Source organism: Setaria viridis, chromosome 6 (assembly GCF_005286985.2).
Source record: "Setaria viridis chromosome 6, Setaria_viridis_v4.0, whole genome shotgun sequence".
Lineage (NCBI taxonomy): Eukaryota > Viridiplantae > Streptophyta > Magnoliopsida > Poales > Poaceae > Setaria > Setaria viridis.
The window spans coordinates 15,611,645-15,634,991 of NC_048268.2; the positions used below are offsets into that span (position 1 = coordinate 15,611,645).

General features: G+C 51.2%; 4 protein-coding genes across 4 annotated transcripts; 3 read left to right on the forward strand and 1 right to left on the reverse strand.

Annotated features, from left to right (window-relative positions):
* Positions 1–1,976: 1,976 nt before the first annotated feature.
* On the reverse strand, positions 1,977–4,308 carry LOC117861589 (uncharacterized). Its single transcript, XM_034745162.2, has one exon. The coding sequence runs from the start codon at positions 4,271–4,273 to the stop codon at positions 2,210–2,212; it is 2,064 nt and encodes a 687-aa protein (XP_034601053.1). The 5' UTR covers positions 4,274–4,308; the 3' UTR covers positions 1,977–2,209.
* A 410-nt stretch (positions 4,309–4,718) lies between these two features.
* Positions 4,719–6,831, forward strand: LOC117861766 (uncharacterized). The gene has a single exon (XM_034745309.2). The coding sequence runs from the start codon at positions 4,757–4,759 to the stop codon at positions 6,629–6,631; it is 1,875 nt and encodes a 624-aa protein (XP_034601200.1). The 5' UTR covers positions 4,719–4,756; the 3' UTR covers positions 6,632–6,831.
* A 3,749-nt stretch (positions 6,832–10,580) lies between these two features.
* LOC117861769 (uncharacterized) lies at positions 10,581–12,914 on the forward strand. Its single transcript, XM_034745311.1, has 6 exons — positions 10,581–10,652; positions 10,739–10,964; positions 11,045–11,285; positions 11,334–11,434; positions 11,882–11,988; positions 12,393–12,914. The coding sequence occupies exons 1-6, from the start codon at positions 10,581–10,583 to the stop codon at positions 12,912–12,914; spliced, it is 1,269 nt and encodes a 422-aa protein (XP_034601202.1).
* Positions 12,915–16,874: 3,960 nt separating this feature from the next.
* On the forward strand, positions 16,875–19,289 carry LOC117861770 (probable metal-nicotianamine transporter YSL17). The gene is made up of 4 exons (XM_034745312.2): positions 16,875–17,221; positions 17,347–17,605; positions 17,722–17,856; positions 17,957–19,289. The coding sequence occupies exons 1-4, from the start codon at positions 16,891–16,893 to the stop codon at positions 19,287–19,289; spliced, it is 2,058 nt and encodes a 685-aa protein (XP_034601203.2). The 5' UTR covers positions 16,875–16,890.
* The last annotated feature ends 4,058 nt before the right edge of the window (positions 19,290–23,347 follow it).

Consider the following 23,347-nt stretch of genomic DNA (forward strand, 5'->3'; position numbering starts at 1 on the left):
CCACCGCCGCAACCATTGAGGAGAACAGGAGCTGTGTCACTCATTTGCATTGGGAGCCGAGCCGCAGGGAAGGGAAACCATCGTACCTAGAAAGCCAAGCCAGCCTTGTCCTTGCGTAGAGCCGCGTCCATCCAAGTGCTAGGAACCGAGTCCATAGAAATCGTTGGATCGCTGGGACATTCACACGTCAGCCATCCAACGCGGGTCCGCACAGGAGGAACTGTGCGCACCGTCCCCACTGAACTTTCTTCCTTTGTGACATCTACAGGGGGACCCTTTGCAACAAGATGCGTGTTCTGATGGATGCAATGTGAGTTTGGTTTCAGGCATATCCACCACTAGAGTTTACTTCAAATTCAGTTTTCGGCTATTATAAATATCAGGGAACTTGGTTTTAGTCAGCTGCCGAGTTTCTGCCGAGGGATGTGAAACCACCAATGAAAATTTCTTTGTATAGCAGGACTGGTGTTTGGCGAACAGTTTGAGGCTGGTCTACAACGAACCGAAAGATATAAAAAAATCAACATACCGTGAGAACAAGGTTTCTCAGCTTTGGATGGCAAGATGGCATGCTCTTTTAGTTATGCAAGCAAGACTATTTCAATTAACATGCCTAATTGTGGACTTGTGGTGCTTAATGTAGATGATATATGTTTATGTTTCGTAGAACAAGTTAACTTGGAATGATCGATGGCGTGGTCCCTTCACTGCTTCACCCCATGTCCACGGCGTATGCTGGGATGTTCTCATATGATCATCTTAGCCTGCATCTTTTTTCTGCTACGTCTATGTACAAACCAAGACTTGTATTCTTCAGAACTCAGAAGCATCAGGTATTGATGTAGATTACCCCATCATCACCTCAAACAAATTAAATATTAAACCAACTTGCAACACACTACTGAAGGGAGTTCAAGAATTGCTTTAATTGCTTTGGACAGGGAAGCCAAACATCCACACTCCATAGGCGACTAGCTCAATCATACAGGTATCTGCACGTTTATTTTGTACTAAGCAATTCTTTGAGCATGTAGCTCGGACAACAAGAGCCGTGCAACCAGCACCACATATGCTTACAAAAGCAGTGGACTCTATGATGAATATGAATTAGAAAGCAAGGGATGCTGTTTTGTCCATAGTAACTGATGGCCAACAAAGTTGGAGCAGGCTTAATACTGAAACTCTGAAACAAAGAAGCATCAAGGCCAAACAAAGATCAAAGGGTCTGAGAGGAGACAATTTGGTACAGTGGGCATCACGGCAGTATAACTTGGGTTTCAGATCAATAAACGTAAGAATGTTTGCCTGCTTTGCACAAGAAATCTTTTGCTTTGCAACAGAACGACAGGCTCTGCTTCTTGCACTTATTGATTGATTCCATCAAGAATGTTGAACACGATTGGAAACTATATAATAAAGGCAGAAATTTAGTGCGGCCAGCAAGTAGCTTGCTTCCTTTTCTGCTACGTACAAAGGACTTATATTCTTCAGAAGCATCATGTAATGCAGTACCCCATCATTCATCCCAATTAAGCAGTAAACCAACTTAAGTTATAAACCAACTTGCGGCAAACCACTGAAGGGAGTTCAAGAATAGTTTTGGATATACGTAGCTTCACATTTTATAAGGCTCCTTGAGGAAGAGCTAACACCAGAACAGATGCTTACCAAGCATCACTGGGATTCATGTCTAGATGATGAATCACAGGGACGACACGCTGTTTTATCCGAAGTAGCTGGGGGGCAACCAAGTAGGCAAGCCTTATAATACTGAGTCTGAAACAGATTATTTGGCACTACTTTGGTTTCAGGATCAAGAGATTGAGAATGTTTGCCTGCTATACACCAGAAATATTTTTGCGCTTATCAATGATGATTGATTGGTTCTATCAAGAATGCTGAACGCGAATTGGGAACTATATAAAGCAGAAATTTACTGCGGCCACTGCTAACAGTGAGTATAATAAGATCCAACAGAAGCAAAAAATCATAGTATAATAAGTTCAAACAGAAGCACAAATTAGACAGCCAATTTTACCAAGAAAACAAGAACGAACCTAATTCGAATCATAAGGAAATTCCCAAAAGCTAGCTGTTCAATACCAAAACCGCTCTTATCTTAATTCGTGCATGCCAGATTGATGAGTATTGAGTAACATCTAAGCGTTCAGAGATGCATCATCCACTAACGACTAATGACACTAGCCTATCAATCAAACACAGCAAGCTTCTGGTACTCCGCGCCTGATATCGCTGCCGCCATGACAGCCTCCGGACTCACCACGCCATCGTTCTCCAGGAACAGCTTGACCAAGTTCTTGGAGAAGCCGCTCACCATCGCGACTCCCGGCTGCGTAGACGTCACCGGGGTGGACACAGTGTCCCTCAGGTTCCAGAACACGATCTGCGGCACCGCGTCGCCGTACCCGGCGTCCTTGAACTTGCGGCAGATGACTTGGTAGTCCGTCTCCCAGGGGTTTGCCGACGCCTGGTCGAACTCCATGTCGCTGAACACGAAGATAGTCCTGATCATCTTGTCCTTGGGCAGCCGGCCGTCAACCGCCGTGCGGAGGATGCGGTCGAACACTGCCTGGAAGTTGGTGTTCATGTTCCACTGCATGCGCTTGATGAAGCTCATCTTCTGGGTGAGGGTCTTGCCCTCGATCTTGTGGATCTCGGGGGTCTCGCTGAACGTGATAACCCTGCCGGCCCATGGCTTCTCGCTGAGCTCCGAGATGAGCAGGCCCAGCGCCACGCACACCTCTATTGGCGTGCCGCCCATGCTCCCGGACACGTCGCAGACGGCGATGCAGTTGCTCAGCGACCCCTTCTTGCGGAGGTCCTCCACCATGCGGCGCCACTGCAGCTCCGACACGTCATCTGCCTTGTCGTTGAAGGCGGCGTGCGCGATCTCGTGGGGCAGGAGCGCGCCGGCCGCAATCTTGGCCTTCCCAGCCTCGACGTCCTCGAGGTACTTGTCGAAGCGCGTCTCGTCGTGCTTCTTGAAGAGTGCCTTGTAGCGCCTCATGGCCACCGACGCCACGCGGGTGTAGGGCAGCTCGGACCACCGCTGGGCGCTCATGTACACCTCCGGGAGCTCCAGGACCTTCCGCAGCGGCACCAGCACCTCGCGGCGAAGACGGTGAAGCACGCGGTAGGCGTAGTGCTCCTCCGACAGGTCGGAGTAGTCGGGGCTGGAGTCGCGCGGGAAGAGGCGGCGGGCGATGGCCTCACAGAGCAGCGTCGTCCTGTCGAACGACGAGCCCGGCGTGGGGCACCACTTGGCGGCGAGCCCGATCTTCCTCTTCTTGCCGCCGGGGGCGAGCTGCTCGAGGTCGGAGGCGAGGAGGTCGGCGAAGAACTGCGCGACGCAGTCGAACAGGAAGCGGTAGGCGCCATCGCCGTAGTACGTCTCCAGAGATTGCACGGCCAGCTTGGCGACCTTCCGCACACCCTTCGTCATGGGGATCTCCTTGTTATCCACCTCCATCGCCTCGGACTTCTGCTCCACGACCACCTCCTCCTCTGTCTCCATGGCCGCGGCAGCAGAGGCCCCGGCTCCAGACTTGTTGCTTCGCTTGGACTTGGTCTTGGGGTTGGAGAGCGCGGCGCTGACGAAGTCCGCGAGCACGGGCGCGGCGGCGGGCTGTGGCGCGGCGCTGTCACCGCGGGCGCGCTTGCTGCCGGCCAGTCGGGCGGCGCGGACCTCCGCGACCTTGCGCCTGATCTTCTCGGTGGCCACATTGTCCTTGGCGAGCTTGCGGACGTCGGGGCCGTGGATGAGGCGGTAGAGCAGCTCGGGGAAGTCCTTGAGGTAGCCGAACTCGGCGAGCGCGGGGAGGTTGCAGGCGAGCGTCTTTGGGTGGCGCTCGTGCAGCCAGAGCGCGGCGGCGTAGAAGCCCTCCTTGTCGGACTTGCCCGTGCCGCGCACGCCGCGGAGGTTCGCGACGAGCTTGAGCGCGGTGAGCGGGTCGTGCGCCCAGGCGACGGTGACGAGCTGCCGCACGCGCTCCGGCGGCGTGTCGGGGACGACCTGGAAGAAGAGGTCGAGGCAGGCGTTGCCGGAGCTCGCGTAGGTGGCGGAGTTGTTCTCCGTCAGCGTCATGCGGGGCCCCTTGCCGACGTCGAAGGTGGCGGCAGGGGCGTTGTCGTTGAAGCAAGCGTCGAGGAGGTCGAGGAAGGGGTGGGAGGCGGGGGCCTCCGCGGCTGCGGCGGCCTGCGCCGCCGGGCGAGCCCCGCGGATCACGGGAGGGCCGAGGAGGACGGCGGACATGGCGGGATCGATCCGACGAGACCGGATCAGATCGGTTTCTGCTAGGGTTTAGGTGGGCGCTAGCGGAAAACGACGGCGAGAAATCTGAGGGGGTTCGACTCGATTCGCCGTGGGCTTCGATCGCGCTCTGCTATATAGGACCGGGCGGCGGCCAGCGGCGGGGGTTCCTGCACCGTACGACGTGTGACGTGTCCCACCAGGACGCGTAGGCGCTACTCCAGCTAAGGCGGTGGGGTAGCATGCGATCGAGACCGTTGATTGAACCGACGTAGTAGGCGGAGGGCTCAGATCGATTGACCTGGCGGCGCATGCCAGGCGAGCGATTTAGCAACCGCCGCCGCCTTCCCAGGCCGGCCTCCCCCAATAAAATCTCTTCGTCGCCGTCGAGCGAAATCCTTGCACGCACCCATCTCATCTCCCATCCGTTCCCTTCGATTCGATCTCGCCGCGATCGGAAACTCAAACCCCTCCTTCGCCTCCGCCATGGCCCCTCCCGCCTCCGCCGCGCTCCTCGGCCCCCCCGTGGCCACCCTCAACACCAACACCGCTGCCGCTTCGGTTCCCAAGCCCACCCGCAGGCTGTCGTCCTCCTCCGAGTACTCCTCGTCCGACGACGACGACATGCCGATGGAGTTCGTCGGCGGCTTGGCAGCGAAGGAGGCGCCGCGGTCCGGGCGGTCGCTCGCCTACGCCTCATCCGGCGACCCGTGCGTCGACTTCTTCTTCAAGGTCGTACCCGGCGCCACCTCGGGCGCCGACATGGCAGCGCTCCTCGACGTCGCGTGGTCCCGCGACGCGCACGCCGCGCTCAGGTTCGTCTGCCACCTCCGCGGCGTGCGCGGCCTGGGCAAGGGCGACCGGGAGGGCTTCTACGCCGCCGCGCTCTGGATGCACGCGCGCCACCCCAAGACGCTCGCCGGGAACCTCGCCACCTTCACCAGGTTCGGCTGCCTCAAGGACCTCCCCGAGATCCTCTACCGCGTGCTCCACGGCGACCGCATGGAAGAGGAGGGCGACCCTCGCAAGCAGCAGCAGGACGGCCGCCACGGCACCAAGCGCCGCCGCAGCGACGGCGAGTTCCAGGCCGCCAAGGAGAAGAAGCGCCAGGAGGAGGCCCAGCTCGCGCGGACGGCGCTCGCACGCTACGAGTCCGACGAGACCTTCCGCTTCCTTTACGACCGCGTGGCCGAGATGTTCGCCGAGATGCTCAAGTCCGACGTCGAGCACCTGCGCGCGGGCGAGACCGCAAAGATCGGGCTCGCCGCCAAGTGGTGCCCGTCGCTCCGCTCGTCCTACGACCGCGCGACCCTGCTCTGCGAGGCCATCGCCCGCCGCATCTTCCCCCGCGAGTCCAGCCAGGAGTACCTCAACATCTCGGACAAGCACTACGCCTACCGCGTCCGTGACCGCCTCCGCCGCGAGGTGCTGGTGCCGCTGCGCAAGGCGCTCGACCTCCCGGAGGTGTACATGTGCTCGTGCAAGTTTAAAGAGCTGCCGTACGCGCGCGTAGCCTCCGTGGCCATGCGCAAGTACAAGGAGGTGTTCCAGAAGCACGACAAGCACCGCGTCACCAGCTTCTTCGACGAGGTGCGCACCGGCCACGCCAGGATGCCAGCGGATGGTGTACTGCCGCACGAGCTGATCACCGGGGCGCTCAAGGGGGAGCACGACGAGGTGGCGGAGCTTCAGTGGCGCCGCATGGTGGCCTCCCTTTCCGCTGAGGGCCTCCTGGCCAACTGCATCGCCGTGTGCGGGCTCTCTGGCGCCGCCGCTGCCGTCGCGGACCAGCCAGCCTCGGCGGCCATCGCGCTGGGTCTCTTGATCTCTGAACTGAGCCAGGAGCCATGGAAGGGGCGCGTGATCACCTTCGACGAGACGCACCAGCTGCACAAGGTGCACGGCACCAACCTCAAGGAGAAGCTGCGGCCACTGGTGGCGGCCATGGGGGCGCACAAGAAGGGCGCGAACCTGCAGGGCGTGTTCAGCAAGATCCTGCAGCTGGCAGTGGCCGGCGGGCTGCGCAAGGACATGATGGTGAAGAGGGTATTCGTGCTGAGCGACATGGACTTCGACGGGTGGACCGGCGCCTCGTCCGCGTGGAAAACAGAGTACCAGGGCATCTGCGACAAGTTCGCCGCCGAGGGGTTCTCTGTGCCGCAGGTGGTGTTCTGGAACGTGGGGACGTCCAAGGCGTCGATGCCGGTGGTGGCGGCGCAGGAGGGCGCGGCCCTGGTGAGCGGCTACTCCAAGAACCTGGTGAGACTCTTCCTGGAGGCGGACGGCGAGCTCACGCCTGCAGCCGTCGTTGCCGACGCCATCTCTGGCCCGGAGTATGACGCACTGGAGGTGTTCGACTGAGGTCTTCCTGTGCACGTGTGTTGCTGATCGGTTGGTGTTGTCCAGACAGTGACGAAATCTCTCTAGTTTGCTATATGCAGCAGGTTTTGCTGATCAGTTCCTTCTGGTAGAACTATACTACTCGTTTCCGTTATGGCATAGTTTGAATCGATTGCTCTTAGAAACAATTCTTGAATACGAAAAGTTATTTTTTTTCGATTGCTCTATGAATTTATTTGGTTTTCAAGCCCTGTCACGCTATTTGGTGTATTGGTTGTTTGGTAGTAAATGGCATTTGCTTAGTTATGTTCTGAATGGACGGCGAGCTCAGGCCGGCAGCCGCCAAAGCCGACAACAGTGGTATACGTTCAAAACTTCACATACAAATGCAAAGAGAACAACTTATACAATCTAATTTACTCTGATCGAACTCGTCAACTCGATCGGTTGGTTCATTTCCGTGGAGCCTGCTAACGCCATGCTCGTACTGCCATCTTCAAAGGATTAGACACTTGTCATACTTTGGAAGTATTGAGGGCACTGTAGTTGGTCAAAATTCCTATGATCTGGTCTATGAACAGTTCCATGGCAAACAGTATAAAAAACAAAGCATTGTAATCTACTATCTTTTTCAAAGAAAAAAAATGAACAACAGTACCACGAAGAGTGAAAGGACCTCTAGTACTGGGAATCAGAGCGAATTAAACAGGTTTAAAATAAAGAAAATATAAAGAAAATAAATTTTCTCTGCTGACTTTAGTAAAAAAATTGTATCACAAAAAATTTATGGGCTGCTGTTTTTCCAAATAAAATGCGAACAATATTGTGAGCTGCCTCTTGAAAACTACATTTAGATCCTTCAGGATCGTTTTGCTATCGAAAAATCATGTTACAGTTCGAATAGCCTTTCAATAATTTTTCTTCCTCGTTGCTTGTTGGAGTAGTCTATGGTTGGAAGGGCAGTTCAATAACAATCCCTATAGTTTTGCTACAATAAATTGGTGCAGTACAAAGTGCCCAAGTCTTCGGTGCATTGCCTCAGTACAGAGTGCCACCCATCGGATCAGACAGAACCTAAGATCCTGAGAGCTATGGTAAATCAGCGTATACGGTGCTGCTAGATTGCTCTCAGCGAAGTTCGAATATTCAGGTGTTTGGACACGAGGGCTCAAAAAGATAATTTTTAGGATGAGTTGCCAATCTTAACCCAAATTATGAGCCCACCCGTCATCCTCTCAATCTCACATTATGTATCTTCTTCTTCCTCCTCAAGAGGTAGGTAGGAGGTAGGTAGCTCGTGCAGGGCCAGTGGCGGACCCCAAGGCGCAGGATGGGGGCCGCCGGTGTGCAGGGCTCAGGCCAGGGGGAGGCGGCGCACTGGTCGGGAGGAGGCCGCGCGGCGGTGGCAGAGCGCGGATCTGGCGCGTCGGCCGGGCGCAGGCCACGCGCGAGGACGAGAGGAGGCGGGGCGTGGGGCAACGCGGCGGCGGCGGGGCGCGGGCCCGTCGGAAGCTGCGCGTCGGCCGGGCGCAGGCTGTGCACGAGGACGGGACTAGGCGGAGCAGGGGGCCACGTTGCGGCAGCGAGGCACGGGCCCAACGGAGGCGACGCGCTGGCCGGGCACTGTGCCGGGCAGCGGTGGCGGTTGTCTGGAGGAGGCGGGGTGCAGGGTCGGGCGGCGGCGGCGAAGCGACGCGCGCGAGGTCGGGAGGACGCGGTGCCCGGGGCCGCGTGGGAGAGCGATGTCGGATAGAGGTGGCGCGTGAGGCCGGACGGGAGGGGCCAGCAGCGGCGTGACTCAGGGTGGCAACGGGGCGGAGCGGGGCTAGGGAGGTGATCCCCGTCCCCGCCCCGCTCCCCGAATCTCATTCCCCGCCCCGGCCCCGAATTGCTTAACGGGGAAAAATGTCCCCCGGCCTCAGCCCCGGAGGATCCCCGATCCCCGATGGGGCCTCGCGGGGATGGGCGGCGAGGCAATGGCGAGGAGTCGAGGATGCGAAGCAGTGACGGCGAGGAGTTGAGGGCGCCTGAAGAGGCCGCACGGCGACAACAAATTTAGGACGGGCGGCGCGAGGACGTGTTGAGGACGGGGCGGCACTGGCGTGGTGAGGAGTCGAGGGAGAGACGGAGAGTGAAGGAAGGAGGAGCGGACTTGCACCTGTGGGCATCGGTGCCAACGTGGTGAGAAGTCGAGAGAGCGCTCTGCAGAGCGCAGCGACCACCGACGTGCTCCCACCTCCCAGGTCCCCAGAGCGGCGGCGCTTGAGAAGTTGCGAGACGAGAGAACTGAGGAGCGGATGGATAGGGTTCGCTGGTTCTGGTGGTTCATGCAAGCGATTGGGATTCTTGGCCTGTCTAGAGTTTTGAGCTGGGCTGTCTTGGGCTGCTTGTTGTTGTGGACTACATATATACTTCCTTTTTATTTCTGGTCCCCATGCGCCTCCACGGGGTAAATTTGGGCGTGTTTGGTGTCCTGCACCGGCGTGAACCAGTGTCATCACATGCACCCTCCTTTAGTTTGGTTGCCTGGTCGACCCTGCGAGCCAGGTCCTGCGCGTGCAAAACACCCCCCGCGGCCAGGCTCCGCAGATACGAGAGGAGCGGCCGTTTCCGCCGAGCCTGGCTCCCGCGGTGCGACGGCGGGCGCGCGGGAGGCGAAAAGTTGGCCGGCGGGAGCTCGCACCATTTTGCTAGGGTTACCTCCCCCTTTCGCGCCACTCACCGTAGATATATCCCCCTCCCCGCCGCCTCCACTCCCCATCGGTCACCATTCATCTTCTTCGCTAGATCTAAGGTGCTCCCCTCTCCTCTCTTCCTCTGGTTTTCATTGATTCGGTTCATCAATTCACATTGTATTGATCCCCTCCCTCCTTCGTTGCTTCCTAGGTGCTCTGGATCTAAGTTCTTGCGCAGATAATCTGGTTCGCCTCCCCCTCCCACCCCCGTGTTCTTGATCTCCTAACCCTAGATGCATCTCTCACTGGTTCTTGTTCAAATCGATGTAGGGATCTCAGATCTGTGTTCCCCGCTTGGTTCGAAGGTACGAATCCATGTTCTTGGTTAGGGTTATTTTTTCCTATTTATTTCTTTCATTTTCCTAAGGTATGAATCCATGTTGCTTAGGGTTCTAAGGTATGAATCCATGTTGTTGGTGCCAGGTTGCAGATCTGCTGACGGTTGTTTGTTCGTCTGCATCATTGTTTGGGTGCTTGCCGTCCTCGTTCGGTATAAGCAATCCTCCCCTCCCTCTCCACCATTTCTGATGAATGCTGGTGCTATCGATGGTGATTGTGTGCGCTACAGATCTGATAATGCTATTTTTTCTGAGCTTATGTCCAAGTCAATGATGTTTTCTCTTTTAACCTGAGCATATGTCCATGCCAATGTTGATGCTTGTTTTAATCTGAGAATTTGTTCAATGCCAATGATGTTGTCTCATTATACCTTTAAATCTGAGCATGTGTTGAATGGCAATGATGTTTGTCACCATTTTGTTGCTTTGTTAGTCATGGTAATTGTCTTGTTTGCTTAGATGGCATTGGAGGACCAGCAACGCTTGCTGTTTGCCCGAGCTGCTGCTCTTATCATGGCTATGTATGCATTCTTGTTCACCAGGATAAGAATGCAACATAGTTCAAGGTCACAGATCAGTTATGGCACTTTGAGCACCATGGATGAGGAACGCCAAAAGAACCTGGATAAAATTTACAATTGTACTAATATAGAGTGTGTTGCTATGCTTCGCATGAGAAAAGCACCTTTTTTTGCACTATGCAACTTACTTAGGGAAAGGAATTTGCTAGCAGATAGCCTTCATAGTTGTGTTGAAGAGCAACTAGCAATGTTTCTACATATTGTTGGCCACAACCAACGCTTTAGATTTATTCACCAACATTGGAGAAGGTCAATAGAAATAGTGCATAGATATTTCAAGGAGGTCTTGTATGCTATTGGGGAACTTAGGCAAGAAATGATTAGAGCTCCATCTAATGAGACACCAGTTAAGATAAGCAATAGCCCAAGATGGTACCCATATTTCAAGGTAATAAATTTGTCATGTAGTTTGTAGGTTATTGCTGCATACTTGGCTGCATATCATGTAACAAGCATGTATGGGTTTTCATGTAGGACTGTGTTAGGGAAATAGATGGGACTCATGTATATGCTAGAGTGCCAGCCAAGATCCAAGCAGCATTTAGGGGAAGGAAGCACTACCCCACACAAAATATTCTTGCTGCTATTGACTTTGATCTGAAATTTACTTATGTCTTAGCTGGTTGGGAAGGGTCTGCTCATGATGCTACTATTCTTGCTGATGCACTAGAGAGGGAGGATGGGTTAAGGGTTCCACCAGGTAATTAGCTGAATTGGGTACCTAAATAAAAATTGTAACTTCATAACAATGGACTTAATGCATTTTTGTACTTGTTATAGGAGAATTCTACTTAGTAGATGCTGGATATGCTTGTCGTCCTAGATTCCTTCCTCCTTACCATGGTACTAGGTACCATCTGAAAGAGTATGGTCCTAGGAACTACCCAACCAACCCAAGGGAGTTGTTTAATTTGAGGCATTCAAGTCTGAGAGTTTCTGTTGAAAGGGATTTTGGTGCTTTGAAGAACCATTTTTGCATGATTGATAATAAACCATTTCATCCCTGCAAGACACAAGTGAAGTTAGTACTTACTTGCTGCATATTGCATAATTGGATACTTGGGCATAGGGTTGATGAGGTAGTTCCTGCTGAGTTCTCATGGGTGCCCAACAATAATGCAAGTCCTGGACATGGGGTCCAGATGGATGACAATGCTGTTTGGACTCAAAGTAGGGATGAATGGGCTCATCACATGTGGTCCAATAGGGGCAACTCTCACATCTAAGATGTATCTGTTTTGTATTCTATCTATGTTGAACACTATTGTTTATTTTTGTTCTAAGGCATTGAACAATTGCAATGATGATTTTACTTATTTCATTACACAATATAGCTAAGGCATTGGACATATGCAATTATGTTACACCAATTTTGATACTACACTAGACCTAAGGCTTGAGACATTTGCAGTGATGATTTTATTTTCCCTGATACTTCCTTAGAACTGATACTTCTTTAGAACTAAGGCATGAGACATGTGCAATGATGAATTTTTATTCCTATTTTCCTCTTGAGTGCAATGCATATTGATGACATAGGCCAGATGACACATGCAATGATGTTTCACCAACTATGTTGTTCCTGTTTCTGAGTGGGGGTGTCGCAATTGGAAATAGGAATGGCTGAGGAGATGAATGCTGAGATCCTTGCTGCTAATGAGCTTGTGTTCCCTGGTAGGGTTGTTGGGGCTGTTGGGGATGATGGGCCTGTTGGGGCTATTAGGGTTGTTCCTGGTGGTGCTTAGCAGAGACCTGCTATGAGGTGGACAGATGTGATGTCTGGATTTATTCTTCGCCGCATGTGCCAGCTGATTTCAACCGGTGTCAGGACTGATAAAGGTTTCAAAGAAGTCCACCTCAATCAGGTTGTCAAGGCTCTACATGTGTTCAGTGGCAATGAAGTCACTGGCACACAGGTGTATAACCACTTGAGGAAGTGGAGGTAGAGGTGAGTTAAAATCTCAAAGCTGAGAGAGCTGAGTGGAGCTCTGTGGGATGGGGACAATTCCATGATTGTCCTTGAGGAGGAGCACTAGAATGGCCACATCAATGTATGTAGTAATGTTGCTATTTTCTTTCTTCAATGTTCAGCAGTTTCAGTATCTAACTTCAGTTGTTGTAATGGTAGGCACACCCCAAAGATGCTGAGTACCTGAACAAGCCAATTCATCACTACCAGGAGATGATGGTCATCTTTGGTAATGGTCAGGCAACAGGTAAGTATGCTATTGGGTCAAATAAGGCTCTTGGTAGTCCTTCTGACTTTGCTGACAGCCCAATGAAGCATGACCTGCCTGAGGACCTTAAGAGTGGCAAGCCTGAGGCAGCTTATGTTTCCAAGTTAGAACCACTTGTTGGAAGCAAGAGAAAGAGGTCCATGCTATTAGATGATGATGTCCTTGTGTTCACTGACATGACTGATGCAGTGAACAATGTTGCAGATGCTATACGTTCTATCAAGGTTGAGGATTCCCACCCTGACTTGTACAGTGCACTGATGTACATGCCAGGGTTCAGTGAGGAAGCTCTAATGGTTGCATATGGTCACCTGCTTAACAATAAGGCCCAGGGATCTGCTTTTGTGCAGATGTCTGACTCACACCGTGTTCTTTGGCTAAGTACCTACTTGGACAAAAACTACTACATGTGAGGGCCTGGGCATGGTGGTTGAGCTGGTCTAGTTGGGCAGTGATTCTTTTGGATGAGCTGGTGCAGTTGTGGCTTCTTTTGTGCATACCTGTTGGCTGATCTGGTGGCCTTTTGTGCAGTTGACATGACCCTGCATTCTTTTGGACGTTTGACTTGATCCTGTCTCCTAACTATATGCTACACATATAGTTGCCTGACTTAGATTGGCCTACTATGAAGTCATCTTATTATGTCTGAGTGAGATATTAAACTGAGCATGTGTCTATTGTGCCTATTGTGTCTGTCTGAGCACATGTCCATGCCAATGATGATATGCTGTTGATATGCTTCTTCTTGATTCCTTGCTCATGATATGCTTTTATTTCCTGATACCTTGCTCATGATATACTTCCTGTTTGATTCATATGTTGCCTGTGCCTGATCCTGTCTGTTGATGGTTCTTGCTTGTTGATTTTGGTCTGTTCTTGATCCTTTCTGTCTGTCTGAGCACATGTTCCTGATATGCTTGCTGTGGCCCTTTCTAACCTTATGATGTGATCCTTTGTAATCTTCATATCATATGCATCTTTATATTTATATATGTTACTAATGTTTCATGAATTGTAGACATCTATGGCCTGGTATGTTGTTCATGTTGGCCGACAACCTGGAGTTTACTCCAATTGGGTTGATGCCCATGCTCAGGTCAGTGGCTACAAGGGTGCTTGCCACAAGAAGTACAAGTCAAGTGAAGAAGCATTTGCAGCCTTCTACGGTCTTCAAAACAAAGAGGTCAAGCCAACTGCATCACATGAACCTGTTGCTCCGAAGAAAATGGAATTATGGAATGTTAAAGATGTAATTATAGTTGCTCAACCTTTTTGGTTTGCAAGTTGCTGTAATGTCGATCACGTTTGCAAGTATCTGTCATTGTAGTTATGGTTACCTCCTTGTGCTGAACAAGGCAGTGGTATTCTTACCACTGCATGCAGGGGGTAACCTCATCTTGTTGCATGTGACTAACCAAACATCATTCCCTGCATCTATTCTTTTAAATTTGGAGTACATTCAGGCAACACAACACTGTCTTTGACGAGCCTGGCTCATTGCACGCACTCAACCAAACAAGGAGGTCTTGCATGCGCTCGACTTGGCTCCGGGGAGCCTAGCTGGCTGGTACGAGCCAGGCTACCCTCGTCCAGGACACCAAACATGCCCTTTGCCTCCCGGCCCCGCCATGCCAACATTTCAGGCCCCGCTCCATCGTCCCCGCGGGAAAAAACGTCCCCCCATCCCCGTCAAATTCGGGGCGGGTCACCGTGGGGCTCCGTCCCCATTGGGGATTTTGCCACCCTGAGGCGTGACCTAGGCGCAGCATCAGGATGGGACCGGGCGCGGTCGGGTGCGGACTGCGGAGGCATCGGGTGTTCAGATAAAAAAATAAATGAACCGTTTTCTTGGGTTAGGATCTACGAGGGTCCTGCAGTTGCGAATGAGCAAATAAATGAACTATAGCTCCCTCAACTCCATGAAGTTAGGCTGCTCCATGAATTGGTGGAGTTGGGATGTTTAGCTAGCTCTACCCAACTCAAGATTGGAATTTGGAGTTGGAGCCATATTAAACAGGCCTGCTCAAAGTTAGTTTGGCAGCTGGAGTTAATTAACCCAGGGAATAAAACCCCCACCAGGGAATAATCTGGACACCCTCCGCTTCGTGTAGAATCTCCCTGTTGCAGTTTGGAAGGCAAATTTCAGGGAACCTTTGTACGCTCAACATGAACGCATATTTGCTACGTAAGACAACATACTTCCTTTGTACGCTCAACATGAACGCATATTTGCTACGTAAGACAACATACTTAGCCACCACCATAGATTGAAAAAAAACACATATGCAAACTCATGAAAAAACAAAAAAACAAGTAATGGAAAAAAGTGAGCAGCATGAGAAATCATAAAACACACAAGTAAAGTGAGAAAGTGAGAAAAACTGCATCTAACATTATGGAATGATGAATTATTCAAGATAAGTCGATTCATGCAAAATTTAGTTCAAATACCATCAAGCTAGTCCATTCATCTTTATGTCGCAGAAGGTCATCTCATTCACAAACCGGACAGACAATAAAAGATAAAATGGAATAAAAGTCACTTCACTGTGAACTTTGGCACTAAGAATTTATGACTTTAGCTCCAAGCTTCATTGGCCCTGCCATTGCATTTTCCTTCTCCTTTTGTTCCCAAGTGACATAAAAAGGCAACAACATAGAACAAGGTAGCAGGGTTTCTCAGATCATACATTGCGAGCACTACAAGTAACACAAAGAAAATGGTTAGCTCCAAGTTAAGCTTCCAACTCCAAAATCTGAAGGAGGGAGTGGAACGAGAGGTCCACCTGGGAGTGGTCATGGAGGAGGGAGAGGAGAGCGTGTCAGATTGTCTGCTCCCTACGTGAGCCCACGCCTAGGATCTTCCTCCGTTCATTTTCTCCATTCGTGGTTGCAGTCTCCACAGATCTACAAGAAAAGGTGTCACGTGTGAGAGGAGAGAAGAAACCCTAGTGGGGGCCAAGGAGATGTGGGTGGAGGAGGAGGTGGCAGTGGAGTCAATGGTGCAGGAGAAGCTGGGGACGCGACATTGAAGGGGGAGATCAGCAGGTGGCGGTGGCGCACTCTTGCTCGTGCGAGCCGAGCGGAGCGAGAGGAGGGATGGGGAAATGGGGAGCGTTGCATGGTCTCCGTAGGTCGGGCATGTTTCCGCGGGGAATTTAGGCTCGCTCAGGTTGGTGTCCCCCATGTAGCAAGCTTCTAAAGGCGCCGATTCGGTGGCCCGTGGAAACAATCCATGCGGGTTTCCTCCGCAAGGGAAAGGTTGGGAACCCTGCGGGGAAGCAGGCTGCCAAACTAGCCCTCAGGGTCCGAGAGCCCTCCAATCCTAGGCACTTCAATAGATTAATCCATAAGTTTTTTGATACTTTCCCTCACAAGAAACGGAAGTGTCGACTAAGCTGTCATCAGACACTGCTACCAATCTAATCTAAGCCGTCCCTGCTCTAGGAGTCCAACACACACAAAAAAAATAGTACTACTCCCTCCATTTCTAATAGTTTGCCATCATTGACATTTGAACATAATGCTTTGACCATTCGCCTATATATAAATATTATTTTTTGACTTGTTTTATCCAAGATACTTTAAGCATAATTAGAATGTTTGTATATTTGTATTAGATTTTTTAAAAATAAAATGAACGGTCAACCATTATGAAAAGAAATATTTAAGAACTGATGGAGTACTAACCATGACGATTAAAACGAATGGGCACCAAAAATGAGACCCCAAACAAGTAGAACAAAACGAACGACCATCTATATACATATATCCACAATTGAACAAACAAACCAACATATTGTGGTTATAACTTGGGCCTATGACAGTCAGTGGTGTAGATCTTTCATGGGTTAAATTATTTTCTACATTATTATAATAAACAGCTCTCTTGCATGCTTGCTTTATGAAAAAAATAAAAGATATTTCAAAGAATAACGTGGCAACTCATAGGACCTTTAACTCATATAAATATTAAGGTAATAGATAGCTCCTGTAGTCGTGTTTACAAATCAAGGGTCTGGTCACGCATTTTAGATATAAGTAACCTAATTTGTATTTTCCATCATTTTCATGACCTGCATATATATTCCTCCGTTGTGATTTCCGGAAACTGAAAGCAAAAGCTGTTTAGCGTTGCATTGGTTTCTGTTTGCTTTCACCCAACCGGTAATTAACCAACGGAACTGCTAAATAAACGAGTTAAGGCTCAAGGGTAACAAAAGCGAGCTAAAACGTGACTATACTTGGCAGCAGCGCGTTAGCTCGCTCCAAACGGCTTTAACCAACCGTGCAAGTACGCAACTACTCCCCTCCCTATATATCACCCCTGCATCCCTCCCATTTCCATCCATCTCACAAATCACAACGCGCACCCGAGGACCGTAGCAAATGGGATCCCTCTGCGACATGAACGACGGCGCGTCGACGGAGCGTGCCTTCGAGGCGGAGCCCCTGCCGACGCTGTCGGAGACGATCACCGTGCGGTCCATCGCGGTGAGCCTCGTCCTCGGGACGGTCGTCAGCGTCGTCGCCATGAAGCTGAACCTCACCTCGGAGTTCCTCCCGTCGCTCAGCATCCCCGCCGGCCTCCTGGGGTTCTTCGTCGCCAGGGCTTGGATACGTGTCAACGACGTCTTTGGCGTGCCGCACCTCCCCTTCACCCGCCAGGAGAACACCGTCATCCAGACGTGCGTCGTCGCCTGCTCCGGCATCGCGTACAGTACGTGTCTTGGCGTGCTGAACAACATTTGAACCGAATTATTAACTACTATTGCTGTAACAAGCACCCGATCGATTTTATTGGTACTTCTTATGATTGTTGCTACGTTTGTAAATTTTATTTAGGTGGATTTGGCACTTACATTCTTGGGATGAGCCGGAAATGGGACAACGGACATGTTGGGAGCGACCAGAAGAACGTTGAAGAGCCCAATATCGGGCGGCTCATGGCCTTCCTCTTCCTCATCAACTTTGCCGGCCTGTTCATGATCGTGCCGCTGAGGGAGCTGATGATCATCCGGCATCGGCTAACGTACCCGAGTGGCACCGCTACGGCTCACCTCATCAACAGCTTCCACACTCCTCATGTCGCCAGGCAAGTTAGGTAAGCAAACTCTGTGAATTATGGTCGGGATGATCATTTGCTCGTCTGCATAAGTGCATATAACCACTGTTTCAATGGAACGATAATAATAAGTTTGCATTTGGTTCTGAACACAGGCAGCAGGTGTTCACGTTGTTCAAATCATTGGGAGCCACCGTCCTGTGGCCTCTTTTCCAGTGGTTCTTCGCCGGCGGGAAGGACTGCGGCTTCCAAGTCTTCCCAACATTCGGCATGACCGCATATCGCCGGGGGTAAGCGAGATGCTTAAGATATACAGTAATAGTTTCCTTAATTTGTTTTGGCGATTGTAATAAAAATGCTGATGATCCATGATGCCAACATACATATCAGGTTCTACTTCGACTTCTCGACGACCAACGTCGGCGTCGGCATGCTCTGCCCGCCGATGATCACTGTCTCGATGCTCGCCGGCTCGATCCTCTCGTGGGGCATCCTGTGGCCGTGCATTGAGACCAAGGAGGGGCAGTGGTACCCGGAGAACCTGGAACCCAGCAGTCTCAGCGGCATCACGGGCTACAAGGTGCTCATCGGCGTGTCCATGATCCTCGCCGACAGCCTCTTCACCTTCATCACGGCGCTGGTCCGGACCCTCTACCTTCTGTTGAAGCGGCGGTCCCGTGTGCAGACGGCGACGCTCGCCGGCCCGCCGCCGGGCCGGTGCCTGTGCGCCACCGAGCGGACCATGAAGAGCTTCGACGACCGGCGGCGGACGCAGGTGTTCCTCCGGGACATGATCCCCGGCGGCGTCGCCGTCGCGGCCTACGCCGCCCTGGCCGCTGTCTCCACCGCCGGCGTCCCGCGCCTGTACCCGCAGCTAAGGTACCACCACGTCGCGCTCGCGTACCTCGTCACTCCGGCTCTCGCCTTCTGCAACGCGTACGGCGCCGGCATCACGGACATGAACCTGTCGACCACCTACGGCAAGGTCGCCCTGCTGGTGGTCGGCTCGTGCGTCGGCGCCGAGCGCGGCGGCGTCGTGGCGGGGCTCGTCGCGTGCGGGATCGTCGCCGCCGCCGTCTCCGGCGCATCAGAGCTCGCGCAGGACCTCAAGACGGGGTATCTGACACTGACCTCGCCCCGCGTCGTGCTGGTGGGCCAGGTCGTCGGCACGGCGCTCGGGTGCGTGGTGAACCCGGTCGTCTTCTGGGTGTTCTACAGGGTGTACGACATGGGCGTCCTAGACCTGGACGACGCCGACGCGCCCTACGCCGAGGTGTACCGGGGCATCGTCGTGCTCAGCGCCGGCAGCCGGCACGGGCTGCCGCGGCACAGCCTTCTCCTGTGCGGGCTCTTCTTCGCGCTGGCGCTGGCGCTGAGCGCGGCGCGGGAGGCTGCCGAGCGGAGGCGGTGGCGCGCCCTGGCCTACATCCCGAGCACCGTCGGCGTGGCCGTGGCGTTCTTCGCGCCACCCAAAATGCCCGTCGGCATGGCCGTGGGGAGCCTGGCGCTGTGCCTGTGGAAGCGCGCCGACCGCAGTGGCGCGCGGATGCTGTCGGCGGCGGTGGCGTCGGGGCTCATATGCGGGGACGGCCTCGGGTCGACGGTGCCGTCCATGCTCACGTTCTTCAAGGCGCAGGCACCGATCTGCATCAAGTTCTTCTCCCAACCTGTGAACGCCGAGTTGGATGCTTACCTCGCAGCACATCCCATGTCGAAGTCGTAATTGTACAAGAGCTCATTTGGAGCATGCCATTTCTGCAGAATATTAGGAGGGAATGCAACATGAATATACCAAAAGATTTGCAAGATAATTTATCACGTTTACTTCTGACCCAAAGTGCAATTCCCTATTCTTCTCAAAAAGCAATTGCCGTCACCTTCAGTGCACTTGCGTCGTGCCAGCGTACCACTCGCCAAGCAAGCGCACTTTGCTGATGGCGTCCGGGTTTGGTCTTTTGGCGTCATCAAGCATTGCATCTAGGGCCGGACGCCGAGCATGAAACTCTCAAGCTGGCTCGGCTCATTCGTGGTTCGGCTCAGCTCGGTGAATTTTTTAACGAACCGAGCAGATATTTTTACTCGTTTTGTTAATGAGCTGACTTGAGCCAGCTCGCGAGCCAAACGACTAAAAGGGTAAAAGTACAACATAGAAAGCTGAGCTGTTAAAGTCGAGCCGAGCCATCAAAGTCAAGCTGAGCCGGCCATATGCTCCATACATGGTGGATTTTATAATTAATTTAGGGTATTATAATAACTATTTTTTATATGTCATATATATTGAGATGGTAATCATAAATTTGCACTCATTAGGCTAACGTGCCAAACCGTCCAGCCCTAATGGCATCACAGAAGTTAGGTGCTTAATTCGTTGTTGCTGGCAAGTAGGATGAAAACAAAGACGCTAATTTTCAATTTCAAGAACCTTTTTCGAGATTTTACCAATTTTGAGGGATAAATGAAAATGGTTATTGGAAAAAGATAAAAATTATCAAAACGATTTGGGTCGGTTCCCATTTTTTTTAAGGTTACCGTTTTGAACCGGTATTTTTTTTAAGGTTACCGTTTTGAACCGGTATTTTACGATGGTTGATATCATGTTGTTCACCTTGACCGTCGTGCGCCTGCTAACCGGCCTATGGGGCCAAGTTCTTTCGCCCCTCAGCCCACTATCATTCCAGCAGCAGTTGGCCAGGAAATCAGACCCAAGCCGAGATTCCCCATAATTTAAAAAATAAAGAATTTTGGACTAGACCCACGTACAACTTTTCAAAATTTATATGTTATTCATTCAAACTCTGAATAACTTAATTGTTTTCCCTAAATTCTTCTAAACTATAATATATTCATTCAACTTAGTTTAATCCCAAAATAACTTGTGTATATTGATTTGTGCCTGTTAAGTCGAAACTTAAGTGTTTATCATTCTGAAATATTGTTTAGATGTGATGGGTCCCGGGAAAAGTCGAAGACACCTAACGCATGAAGAAGCCTTGCATTCTAAGAGCGCCCCATGTACCACCGCGGCCCATCTCTTTGTTGGGATACAAGGTAGGCTACACTAGCGCAAAACAAAAACTTCTACCGCGTAAATCAGGAAAGCTGTCGTATAAGGATCACGGGATTACCACTCGACGCACTGGTGCGGAAGATGTAGATTCGCGTCGATGCAGCGAAGTCAATCAGCGTAGTCATACGTAGTCGATCACGTCGACGTCCAGCAGCTCATCAGCAGCTCATCCACGTCGTCCAGCAAGATCGCCCTCGTGCCGCGGCTCGTCGGCGGCTCGTCGTGGCTCGTCGGCGGCTCGTCCAAGTGCTGTAGGCGCAACACCTCCAAGGTATCCACATGTGCAGGGAGGAAACGTCGCAAGCCGGATTGCTAGATCTGTGAGTTGCAACATGCGAGGGCGTGAGAGGCGCGGCAGATGTGTTTTGCCAAAGAGGTGTAAAACCTAGGGCGCCCCCACCCCTCTATTTATAGAGGTTCCTAACGAGCCTCTGGGTCCGAGACCCATTAGTACTTCTAAACCTAATCCAACTCGGATCACATCCGACTTGGGCTTCCAGCCCCTTAAGTGTGTGACCCTATGGGTTTGGATACGTATAGACATGGCCCGAGTACTCCTACTCGGCCCAATAGTCGGTAGCGGCCTCTAGCAAGACGTGCCAACTCCTATATGCACACGAAGATCATATCAGACGAACCATCACAACATTATATACATGCTATTCCCTTTGCCTCACGATATTTGGTCTAGCTTCAAGCCGACCGCTCTTTCTCGATCCTGTGATTCGGAATCCCTTTGTAGGTTAACTCTTAACCGTACGTAGCATGGTCATGCATTTTCGGATCCGATCACTCGAGGGGCCCAGAGATATCACTCTCAATTAGAGAGGGGCAAATCCTATCTTGATTGACCATGTCTCACAGCATGCTTCTTGATAAACCCGAAAGCTACCTTTATAACTACCCTGTTACGGCGTAGCGTTCGATAGCCCCTAAGTAGGTCGATCCACATCTTGAATACATGCGACAATCTCAGATCTAAGGACAAAGCATATATGTTGTTTAAAGAGAGAACTACTTCTCGTGTTGGGTCAGTCCTAGCACATGTCTCCACATGTGGCCACATTATTAGTTCAACATTTCTATGTCCATGACTTGTGAAACATAGTCATCAACTAATACATGTGCTAGTCTAATATTCATGTGTGTCCTCACATGAACTCCGACTAGGGACAACTTTAGAATAACCATACAAGTAAGGAGTTTCACACACAATTCACATAATTGCAAATCAATTCAAGTAGCCTTTAATGGATATTCAAGGAACACAATACAAATCATGGATACAAATGGAATATCATCATCTCTATGATTGCCTCTAGGGAATACCTCCAACAGTCTCCCACTTGCACTAGAGTCAATCTAGAAGGTACCTAATACACATAGCTCTTACATGCGCATCATGCTTAGCCTACGGGAGTGGTTTTGTCAACGGATCAGAAATGTTCAGATCCGTGTGTATTTTGCATATCTTGATCTCACCACGGTTAACGAAGTCTCGAATGAGATGAAATCGCCGCATTACGTGTTTGTTCTTCTGGTGGTTCCTTGGCTCCTTTGCTTGCGCAATTGCCCCATTGTTATCACAGTAGAGATTCAATGGGCTGGACGCATTCGGGAACACACCAAGCTCAATGAGGAAATTCCTTATCCAAACACCCTCCTTCGTGGCTTCCGAAGCCGCGATGTACTCGGCTTCTGTCGTAGAATCGGCCACCGTCTCCTGCTTGGAACTCTTCCAACTAACAGCACAACCATTTAGCGTGAACACAAATTCTGATTGTGACTTTGAATCATCTCTGTCGGTTTGGAAACTAGCATCGGTGTAACCTGTTACAACGAGCTCCTCCTCACCTCCATAGACGAGGAATATATCTTTAGTCCTTCTCAAGTACTTAAGAATGTTTTTCACCGCTGTCCAGTGACTCTCACCTGGATCAAACTGATGTCTGCTTGTCATACTTAGCGCATATGAAATATCTGGGCGAGTACTTATCATTGCATACATGATAGATCCAATAGCCGAGGCATAGCATAATAATAATCGTTCTCTTTTGCCGGTTTTCCCCCAGTAGTTTGATATTCTTTTGCGACAAGTCATGCTTTATAGATGTGAACACTTCCATCCATGTCCTTTTTCTTCTTATAGATCCACTTGCACTCTATGGCTTTAACACCATCAGGCGGGTCAACCAAGTTCCAAGCTTGATTGTCTCCCATGGACTCTATTTCGGATTGCATGGCACTCTGCCATTTTTTGGAGTTTGGGTCTATCATTGCTTCTGCATATGTCGCAGGCTCATCATTGTCCAATAATAATATTTCCCGCATTTCGCGGAGCCTTACCGACCTTCGTGGTTGTGGCGGTGCTTCTCTTGCCATGGGTATCTCAACTTGTTCTGCTACGTTAGCATCACTCATTGATTCTTGCCCAATCGGCTCATCTTGAACTTCTTCAAGATGCACTGTCTTTTCACTCTTTTCTCCTTTGAGAAACTCTTTCTCTAGGAAAACCCCGTTCCGAGCGACAAACACTTTGCCCTCTGACCGGTTGTAGAAATAATATCCCAAAGTTTACTTTGGATATCCCACGAAAATGCACTTATCCGACTTGGGTGTGATCTTGTCCGACTGAAGTCGCTTGACAAACACTTCACATCCCCAAATCTTTAGAAAAGACAAACTGGGAACCTTTCCAGTCCACATCTCATATG